At 53.4% G+C, this 10952-nt stretch overlaps 1 protein-coding gene and 1 long non-coding RNA gene across 2 annotated transcripts; both read left to right on the top strand.

Moving 5' to 3' along the window:
• The first annotated feature begins 1225 nt into the window (after positions 1 to 1225).
• Positions 1226 to 3553, top strand: LOC102974385 (metallothionein-1E). The gene is made up of 4 exons (XM_028487398.2): positions 1226 to 1883; positions 2180 to 2286; positions 2898 to 2963; positions 3317 to 3553. Exons 2-4 carry the CDS (start codon positions 2259 to 2261, stop codon positions 3406 to 3408), a joined length of 186 nt encoding a protein of 61 aa, XP_028343199.1. The 5' UTR covers positions 1226 to 1883; positions 2180 to 2258; the 3' UTR covers positions 3409 to 3553.
• Positions 3554 to 4970: 1417 nt separating this feature from the next.
• Positions 4971 to 7527, top strand: LOC129391971 (uncharacterized). Its single transcript, XR_008616915.1, has 2 exons — positions 4971 to 6944; positions 7304 to 7527. It is a non-coding gene; the product is annotated as an uncharacterized lncRNA (long non-coding RNA).
• Positions 7528 to 10952: the final 3425 nt, after the last annotated feature.

The raw sequence follows: 10952 nt of genomic DNA on the forward strand, positions 1-10952 counted from the left end.
TTTTTGTGGTACGCGGGCCTCTCACTGCTGTGGCCTCTCCCATTGCGGAGCACAGGCTCCGGACGCGCAGGCTCAGCGGCCACGGCCCACAGGCCCAACCGCTCCGCGGCACGTGGGATCCTCCCAGACCGGGGCACGAACCCGTGTCCCCTGCATCAGCAGGCAGACTCCCAACCACTGCACCACCAGGGAAGCCCTCCTCCACTTTTAAAGGGGCAAAATAAAAGCATATGATTCAGAAGATTAAAGAACTAGTACATGTAAAGAACTTATTATGGTGCTTGGCACGTGGTGAGTGGTCTATAATGTTAGCCATTTATTATTATTATTATTAACATATGGGGTATTTATTTACCTATGTGTGCCTAGCTGTGTGTCCTGTGTTGTCCTCATCAACTAATTAGCACTGGGGACTTATAACCCTGAGCACAACAGTCTGTGCCCTTTGCTACCACTTGCACCAGTATTTTACTTAACATTTTTCCTTTAATGATTTATATGTTTTAAAATATATTTGTATTAGCATTCTCCAGAGAAACAGAACCAGCAGGATGTAGGTAGGCAGGCAGATAGAGAGATAGATAAAGAGAGAGTGAGGGAGAGATTTAAGAAATTAGCTCATGCAACTCTGGAAGCTGGCACGACTGAAATTTATAGGGCTAGCCAGCAGCCTGGAAATTCCAGTAGGAGTTGATGTTGGTTGCAATCTTGACTCTGAAGGCCGTCTGGAGGCCCAATTCCCTCCTCTTCAAGAGACCTCTGTTTTTCTCTAAGGCCTTCACTGACTGGATGAGGCCTTCCACATTATGAAGGGTAACCTGCTTTTCTCAAAGTCTACTGATTTAAATGTTAATCACATCTGAAAAATACCTTCACAGCAACATCAGGCTAGTGTGTGAACAAGGATTGGGCATGACAGCCTAAAACATGTTGGTACATAAAACTAACCGTTATAGACCACCACTTACCAAACTAGCACCCACACAACTTCGTAAACCGTACTTTCTCCCAACAAAGACAATAACAAGGTCATACTTCTGCCTAACATGACACAACTATCCTACCTACAACTGAAAATGTATAACACTGTCCCCAAAGGAGGACGCAAAGTCCTTGGGTGATGGTCACTTTTGTACTTGATATCACATAACAAATACTGTGATGTTAACAATACGTAAATACTACAATGTAAAGTCAATACATTCTATGTTATATGAGAAGGGGATAAAAGAGGGAGGAAAACAAAGATATTTCCCACCAGCCAAATGGGCTCATAAATAACAGTATTCCTCTTTTTGAGTCATTGTGAGGGTTGAAAGATCAAGAAATGATTAACCAGGTGGGACACACACACAATGCTGTCTAATGGTCAGTAATATTGAAAGGGAAACAATTATTTTTCTTGATATGCAGATGCTAGATCTGCCTATCACCTAAAATGATCCCTCCCCTGGAGGCATCCCACTTTCTGAACTTCCATGGAGTGAGGTGGGCTGGCTAGGCTGTGGAGAGTCTCTGGAGAGTTTTGTGCAAAGGATCCAGACTTATGTGCCCATACATCCCTTCAAACTTAGAGACTGGAGGAAGGATGGAGCAGACAGAGGCCAGCGCCCGCCTTGAAACTGAGACAGAAAAATAGGGCCTAAGTCCCTCTGCGCACAGGGAAATGTAAAGTACTGGGAGGCAAACGTCACATCCGCCGCTGGGACGCTGCACACAACTCCCTCGGCTCTTTCCACTTCCCCCTTCAAGCCAGGGGCGTGAGCACAGGCCGGGGGGCGGGCACACAGGCTCCGGAAAGGACGAACTTGAGCACAAAGGCAATGGGACCTGGGGTGGCAAAGAGAGGGGGGACTGGGTTCCTGGAAGAACCTGGAACAAAGGTGACTGCCTACCTTGGGAAAATTGGGAAGGGACGGGCAGGGAAGCTGGGACACCGAGAGCCGCCCGGTACACCGTCCCGCCGCGAGTTCTAGCGCCAAAGAGTCGGCCGCAGCGCTGCACACCGACCCCATCCTTGCTCACGGAACCCTGCGCTCGGCCCGGCCAGCTGCGCACAGCCCGAACGGGCGCTGCCAGCGGCACAGGCGCAGATCCGCGCGCCGCGTGCAAGGCGGGGGCGAGGCCTCTGCGCCCGGACCGCTTCCTCTGAGTATAAACTAAACCCGCCGGCTCCTAGGTTCCAACACGCCCGCAGCCGGTCCGAGACCCTCTTCTTTGCCACTTACTTTGGAACTCCGGCCTCACCTCGCCTCCAAATGGACCCCAACTGCTCCTGCTCCACTGGTAAGGGACTTCTGGCTCTGGAACTTTGGATGCCCCTTCCCCAATACCAAGAAGCATCCCTGGATTTGGAGGAGGGAGGAATATTTTGAGCTTGAGTTGAAGTGGGCTTCTGTAGTTAACCCGGCACGTGCTTTCTTCCTGGACAAGCGTTTTCATCCCCCATTAGAGCGTTTCCATCAAACTGGGGCTTCCCTTTCAGAGGCGAGAGGCCTGAGGCTCAGGGCTGTTCTGCGCCACATCATCCACGTGTCAGGGGGCTTCTGGGTCGGCCGCAGTGCTATGTCCAGGCCTCTGATTTCCCTGTGCTGGGTGCGATGGGACATTGCCTCTTCTGGGCTCAGACAGAAGTTCCAGGCCACCAGACCCAGGCATCCTGAATGGGCTCTGGAGCCTGGGAACATACCTGTGGGGTAAATACAAGGCAGTAAACAGCCCTTTGCACAGAAGGGCAGAGAAGGAGGGGTAAAACTTATGTCTGTTCTATGCCGGACAGGAATTCCTAGCAGTGGGCCCTGTACCCAGGAAGAGGTTGCAGGGAGGCATTGCTGACCGTCTGCTGTAGCTCCTGCATCCCCCTCCCTGCTCACTACTGGCCTTTCCCTTCCTGATAGGCGGCTCCTGCAGCTGTGCTGGCTCCTGCACCTGCAAAGCCTGCAGATGCACCTCCTGCAAGAAGAGTGAGTGTGGGGCCTTCTCTGGGTACCTGGGGGCTGCAGCTACGGTGACGGAGGGAACTGAGAGCGGGCTCTGAGTGTATGGCTCGGGGGGGGGGGGGCTGGTCTTCCTTTGCTCTTCGACACCTGTCACTGCTGCTTCTGACTTTCTGCCCTGTCCTTGGCGTAGATGGGGCAGGGCAGCCATTTCCTAGTGGAAGCCAAACCCCAAGGTCCTCCCAACTGTCTTGGAACAGAGCATGTTTTTCTGTACTCAGGGTCCTTTGGATCTGAGGGCTTGTCGCAGGGCTGCTGTTGGGCAAGGAGGAGCCTGGGAAAGTCATCGCTGACATCTGCTTTCCCCCATCTCTCCCCAGGCTGCTGCTCCTGCTGCCCCGTGGGCTGCGCCAAGTGTGCCCAGGGCTGCGTGTGCAAAGGGGCCTCGGACAAGTGCAGCTGCTGTGCCTGATGTGGCGGACAGCCTGCCCTGGGTGTCAAAGGAGGAGCACGAGCCAACCTGCGTTTTTATACAACTCTGACTTGATTGCTACATTCCCTTTCCTATGAAATATGTAACTGGTAATAAAAGTTGTTGACACTATTCAGACTTGGCTTTGTTTTCTGTGCACTGGGAATATGGGCTTTTGTGCCATCCAGGGCTGGTGTAGGAGACTGGATGAGAAGTGCAGAGACTTGGGTACTAGAACAAAACGTGAGTCCCTAACAAACTGGGTGCCTAAGACAAGACACGCTCCCTCACTGGGTTCATCTTCCGTAAAATGTAAGAGCATTAGACCAGATGCTCTAAGACCAGATACAAGGTCCCCTCCATTCTCATGGCAAGGGTTGGTGGCATGGCAAGGGTTGGTGACATCTCAATGCCTAATTTCCCATCCTCTGATTTCCCTGGCTGACTTCACTTCCTCATAGGTTTTAGGCTTGATAGACTCTAAAGAAGTGGGAATCACACCTCCAGTTACCTGAATCCCTACCTGGAAATCTCAAACTCCCTGCACTGAAACACGTGTGAATTTTCTAGCTGTGGTTTTTATTTTCTAAATTCACAAGTGAATTACTAAGAAAAATTTAAAGGAAACAAAATACAAAACCCAATATTTGATTCCATAAATTTGAATAAATATATGAAGAACAGAGTAATACAGGAAAAATTTAAAAACTAAAAACATGTTTGTTCACCTGAAACTAACACAATATTGTAAATCAGCTATACTTCAATTATTTAAAAAAACCACGTGTTCATCAAAGGAGTATGTTGAACACTGAAAACACTTTCAAACGCCCCACTGTGTGGACCACCCACACCTGGAGTAGCTCTTCCCCCATCCCCACAGGGAACTTCCTTCTTGGCTGGCCCAGTGCCAGTCACAGGACACCTGCTTCCCCTGAGAGCTCCCTGCGGGGTGAGTTGGCTCTGAATCTTTGGAAGTTCCTTTAGGTCAGGCTGAACTCTGCCTTCAAACTCCAGCCCTTGGCTACTTGAAACCAGCAAAGTGACTAGGAATTTGCGCGTAATGCCCAGCCATTTCCCTACAAGAGGCAGAGGACCTGGAAATTAGTTCCAGATGAAGGACTTCATGTCTGCCTCTGCAGGGTAGTGTCAGATTCTACATTTACAAAGTAGGAGATTGTATCCCTATGTGGTATTGAGAGTGGCCTAGCTCCTCACTAGGGCTTAATCAACAGTCTCTATTATGATGCGTCTGTTCACAGTAACGTTACTGGGATAGAATCTTGTCGAATTCCAACAAGCTCTTGGGGAAAGGCTCATGGTTTTGCAAGCATTTCTCCAGGCTGGAGGTTAACGTTTGACTGCAAATTTACTGATCCGGTGGCAGGCCGAGTGGGGATGCCCTGCAATAGGGACCCTAGGATAAGATGCTGCCACACCATCTGGAGAAACACAAAACCAATGCCCACCCTTCATATCTATCACTTGATCTACATGGAACCAGTAACAGAGTGAACCTGCAGGGGCTGGAATGACTGTGCCAGCTACCCAGAGTTTAAGCACCCTGTCTAAGGGCACACAGATCATATTCAGAGGTCTGAACCTATAGCAAGGCTGTCTCACCTCCTTGCCAAAGGGCGCTGATTATGAGGTCACTGAATGCTGAGTCCTGCCTATCATTACTCAGAGCTGGAAGGGTCCTTTGAGACAGTCTAGTTGTGCTTCTGGCTCGAGAGATGGGAGACTGAAGTCCAGAGAGGTCACAGAGCTATGCAGAGGGATCTGACTGCCTGCTCCGGGCTCTTCCCACCGCTGCATACTGAAAGGGAAATAACCACTTTTCCTGCTTTGCTATTTCATGCCAGCTCTGCCCATCACTTACAATGATCCCTTCCATGGGGTGGGATCTATGCTTTGGGAACCTCCATCCCGGAGCGGGGCGGACTGGCTAGGATCAGGAAAACCCCTGGCAAGTTTAGGCCAGGAGCACCGGGACAAATGTGCCCGTCCATCCATTCGGGAGTGGAGAACAGAAGGAAGGATGGGAGGCAGAGGCCTGAGTTGGTCGCGGTGCTCTCACGGAGAAACGTTAGAGAAACGCCGCCTAAGGACCGTCTAAGGTGGGGACCAGGACAGGAAATGCTGCGGGAAGAGGGAGTCGGAGGATCGGTGCTGAAGGTCACATCCACCACCGGTCTCTGCACACAACTCCCAGGATCCAGCCACGCCTGGGACGTGAGCGAGAGACTAGGGCTGCACACGGGCTCCGGAAACGGGGAACCTGAAGACAACAGCGCGGGGGCCGGCGGTGGGGAAGACAGCGAGGACACAGAGGCTGCGCTGCTGCAAAATCCGGGAACAAGGTGGCTGCCGCCCTCAGGAAAATCGGGACGGGCCGACAGGGACGCTAGGACACCGCGTACCTTCTGGCATACAGTCCCTAACCACGACCAGGCACCAAAAACGGGTTCCGTGCGCAGGGCGGGCACATGCGCACTGGGAGAATCAAGCGATCGGCCCCGCCTGTTGCTCACAGCCCGGTCCCACCCCGGGCGCTGCGGACGGCGCGGGCGCAGATCCGCGGGGCGGGCCCAACGAGGGGGTGGGACCTCTGCGCCCGGGCCGCCTCCTCTGCCTACTAACACTGCAAGCAGGCTCCCAGGCTCGACACGCCTCCCACCAGCTCAGGTGCCTCTTGCTTTCGACCCCCGGCCTCACCTGGGCTCCCAATGGACCCCAACTGCCCCTGCTCCACTGGGAAGGAACCCCTGGCTCTGGGCCTCGGAGGCCCGCTTCTCAGGCACAGGACAGAGTGTCCCTGGGGTTAGGTGAGGAAGAATTTTGAATTTGAGCACGAGTGCACGCCCGCGGTTCACCCAGTGCTTTCTTCCTAGCCAGGGCAGGGACGGCATTTTTTAATCTTTTTTTTTTTTTTTTTTTTCTTGGGCCGTAGCACTCGGCTCGTGGGAGCTTAGTTCCCTGACCAGGGATTGAACCCAGACACTAGGAAGTGAGAACGCTGACCCCTAACCACTAAACCGCCAGAGATTTCCAGCCTCTATTTTTGAATGGAGAGTACAGAGGCTCAAGAGTGTCTTTGTTGAGGTCACCCAGCAGGTCGGGGGATTGCTAGACCCAGTGTCTGGAGGAGGCCACGGAGCTGCCAGGACTTGATGGGAGGAGGGGACATTGCCTCTTTGGGGTTCAGGCCATGGGCCCTGGCCCCCAGCCCCAGTCAGCCTGGGCTGGGTCTGGAGCCTGGGACCTTCCCTATGGAGTCCATCAGGAGGGGACCTACCCTCCTTGGACCAGAAGAGAGGAGCTGGGGCTTCTCTATGCGCCTCAGTGGACACGAGCTCCCGGGGCTGGGTCCTGACGGAGGAGGAGGGCTCAGGGAGGCATTGCTGACCGTCTGCTGTAGCTCCTGCATCCCCCTCCCTGCTCACTGCTGGCCCTTCCCTTCCTGGCAGGCGGCTCCTGCAGCTGTGCTGGCTCCTGCACCTGCAAAGCCTGCAGATGCACCTCCTGCAAGAAGAGTGAGTGTGGGGCCTTCTCTGGGCACCTGGGGGCTGCAGCTAGGGGGAGGGAGGGAACCCAGAGCGGGCTCTGAGTGTATGGCTCAGGCGGGGGGAGGGGGGGGCTGGTCTTCCTTTGCTCTTCGACACCTGTCACTGCTGCTTCTGACTTTCTGCCCTGTCCTTGGCGTAGATGGGGCAGGGCAGCCATTTCCTAGTGGAAGCCAAACCCCAAGGTCCTCCCAACTGTCTTGGAACAGAGCATGTTTTTCTGTACTCAGGGTCCTTTGGATCTGAGGGCTTGTCGCAGGGCTGCTGTTGGGCAAGGAGGAGCCTGGGGAAGTCATCGCTGACATCTGCTTTCCCCCATCTCTCCCCAGGCTGCTGCTCCTGCTGCCCCGTGGGCTGCGCCAAGTGTGCCCAGGGCTGCGTGTGCAAAGGGGCCTCGGACAAGTGCAGCTGCTGTGCCTGATGTCGCGGACAGCCTGCCCCGGGTGTCAATGGAAGAACGCGGGCCGACCTGCGTTTTTATAAAACCCTGACTTGATTGCTACATTCCCTTTCCGATGAAATATGTAAGTGGTAATAAAAGTTGTTGACACTCTTCCGACTCGGCTTTGTTTTCTGTGCACTGGGAATGAGGGCTTTTGTGCCATCCAGGGCTGGTGTAGGACACTGGACGAGAAGTGCAGAGACTTGGGTACTGGAACAAAACGTGAGTCCCTACCAAACTGAGTGCCTAAGACGAGACACACTCCCTCACTGGGTTCATCTTCCGTAAAATGGAAGAGCATCAGACCAGGTGCTCTAAGGGTGTGGAACAGATACAAGGTCCCCTCCATTCTCATGGCAAGGGTTGGTGGCATGGCAAGGGTTGGTGACTTCTCAATGCCTCATTTCCCATCCTCTGACTTCCCTGGCTGACTTCACTTCCTCATAGGTTTTAGGCTTGATAGACTCTAAAGAAGTGGGAATCACACCTCCAGTTACCTGACTCCCTACCCGGAAGTCTCAAACTCCCGGCACTGAAAGACGTGTGAATTCTCTAGCTGTGGTTTTTATTGTCTAACTTCACAAACGTAACCTTTGGTCAAATAAAATTCAGTGAATTACTAAGAAAAATTGAAAAGGACACAAAATGCAAAACCCACTTTTTGATTCCATAAATTTGAATAAATATATGAAGAACAGAGTAATACAGGAAAAATTTAAAAAGTAAAAACATGTTTGTTCACCTGAAACTCACACAATATTGTAAATCAGCTATACTTCAATTATTAAAAAAAACCACATGTGTTCATCAAAGGAGTATGTTGAACACTGAAAACACTTTCAAACGCCCCACTGTGTGGACCACCCACACCTGGAGTAGCTCTTCCCCCATCCCCACAGGGAACATCCTTCTTGGCTGGCCCAGTGCCAGTCACAGGACACCTGCTTCCCCTGAGAGCTCCCTGCGGGGTGAGTTGGCTCTGAATCTTTGCAAGTTCCTTTAGGTCAGGCTGAACTCTGCCTTCAAACTCCAGCCCTTGGCTACTTGAAACCAGCAAAGTGACTAGGAATTTGCGCGTAATGCCCAGCCGTTTCCCTACAAGAGGCAGAGGACCTGGAAATTGGTTCCAGATGAAGGACTTCATGTCTGCCTCTGCAGGGTAGTGTCAGATTCTGCATTTACAAAGTTGTGGTGGTATTTATTAGGAAGGACTGAGGCGCTGAGTGACTTGTAAATAATGGCAACAGCTAGTCGTCCTGACAACTTTTGGAGGGATTTGCTATTGGATGTAAAGTCCAAGAGAAAGACGAGTCACGTGGCCCAAGTGTCAGGCCCACACTTACCCACAGGTGTCCTGTGTGAAGAGGGGATTTCAGGAGCCAGCCTGGGCTGGGTGCATGGGTGCTGGGGTCAGGCAGTCTTGGTTCACAGACCACAGTGGCACTTACCAGCCGCGTATCCTAAATGACTCGCTCAACCTCTCTAGGTCTCCATTTCCTATAAAAAGGAGATTATATCCCTATGTGGTGCTGAGAGTGGCCTAGACCCTCCTAGGGCTTAGTCAACAGTGTCTATTACGATGCTTCTGTTCACAGTAACGTTACTGGGATAGACTCTTGTCGAATTCCAACAAGCTCTTGGGGAAAGGCTCATGGTTTTGCAAGCATTTCTCCAGGCTGGAGGTTAACGTTTGACTGCAAATTTACTGATCCGGTGGCAGGCCGAGTGGGGATGCCCTGCAATAGGGACCCTAGGATAAGATGCTGCCACACCATCTGGAGAAACACAAAACCAATGCCCACCCTTCATATCTATCACTTGATCTACATGGAACCAGTAACAGAGTGAACCTGCAGGGGCTGGAACGACTGTGCCAGCTACCCAGAGTTTAAGCACCCTGCCTAAGGGCACACAGATCATATTCAGAGGTCTGAACCTATAGCAAGGCTGTCTCACCTCCTTGCCAAAGGGCGCTGATTATGAGGTCACTGAATGCTGAGTCCTGCCTATCATTACTCAGAGCTGGAAGGGTCCTTTGAGACAGTCTAGTTGTGCTTCTGGCTCGAGAGATGGGAGACTGAAGTCCAGAGAGGTCACAGAGCTATGCAGAGGGATCTGACTGCCTGCTCCGGGCTCTTCCCACCGCTGCATACTGAAAGGGAAATAACCACTTTTCCTGCTTTGCTATTTCATGCCAGCTCTGCCCATCACTTACAATGATCCCTTCCATGGGGTGGGATCTATGCTTTGGGAACCTCCATCCCGGAGCGGGGCGGACTGGCTAGGATCAGGAAAACCCCTGGCAAGTTTAGGCCAGGAGCACCGGGACAAATGTGCCCGTCCATCCATTCGGGAGTGGAGAACAGAAGGAAGGATGGGAGGCAGAGGCCTGAGTTGGTCGCGGTGCTCTCACGGAGAAACGTTAGAGACACGCCGCCTAAGGACCGTCTAAGGTGGGGACCAGGACAGGAAATGCTGGGGGAAGAGGGAGTCGGAGGATCGGTGCTGAAGGTCACCTCCACCACCGGTCTCTGCACACAACTCCCAGGATCCAGCCACGCCTGGGACGTGAGCGAGAGACTAGGGCTGCACACGGGCTCCGGAAACGGGGAACCTGAAGACAACAGCGCGGGGGCCGGCGGTGGGGAAGACAGCGAGGACACAGAGGCTGCGCTGCTGCAAAATCCGGGAACAAGGTGGCTGCCGCCCTCAGGAAAATCGGGACGGGCCGACAGGGACGCTAGGACACCGCGTACCTCCTGGCAAACAGTCCCTACCCGCGAGCACGCACCAAACACGGCTCTCCCCGCGCAGAGGCCACCCATGCGCACTGGCAGAATCGTGCGCTCGGCCCCGACTGTTGCTCACAGCCCGGCCCCCGCCACCCTGGGCGCTTCGGCCGGCGCGGGCGCAGATCCGCGGGGCGGGCCCAACGAGGGGGTGGGACCTCTGCGCCCGGGCCGCCTCCTCTGCCTACTAACACTGCAAGCAGGCTCCCAGGCTCGACACGCCTCCCACCAGCTCAGGTGCCTCTTGCTTTCGACCCCCGGCCTCACCTGGGCTCCCAATGGACCCCAACTGCCCCTGCTCCACTGGGAAGGAACCCCTGGCTCTGGGCCTCGGAGGCCCGCTTCTCAGGCACAGGACAGAGTGTCCCTGGGGTTAGGTGAGGAAGAATTTTGAATTTGAGCACGAGTGCACGCCCGCGGTTCACCCAGTGCTTTCTTCCTAGCCAGGGCAGGGACGGCATTTTTTAATCTTTTTTTTTTTTTTTTTTTTCTTTTTGGGCCGTAGCACTCGGCTCGTGGGAGCTTAGTTCCCTGACCAGGGATTGAACCCAGACACTAGGAAGTGAGAACGCTGACCCCTAACCACTAAACCGCCAGAGATTTCCAGCCTCTATTTTTGAATGGAGAGTACAGAGGCTCAAGAGTGTCTTTGTTGAGGTCACCCAGCAGGTCGGGGGATTGCTAGACCCAGTGTCTGGAGGAGGCCACGGAGCTGCCAGGACTTGATGGGAGGAGGGGACATTGCCT

This window comes from Physeter macrocephalus, unplaced genomic scaffold (assembly GCF_002837175.3).
Source record: "Physeter macrocephalus isolate SW-GA unplaced genomic scaffold, ASM283717v5 random_1832, whole genome shotgun sequence".
Taxonomy (NCBI): domain Eukaryota; kingdom Metazoa; phylum Chordata; class Mammalia; order Artiodactyla; family Physeteridae; genus Physeter; species Physeter macrocephalus.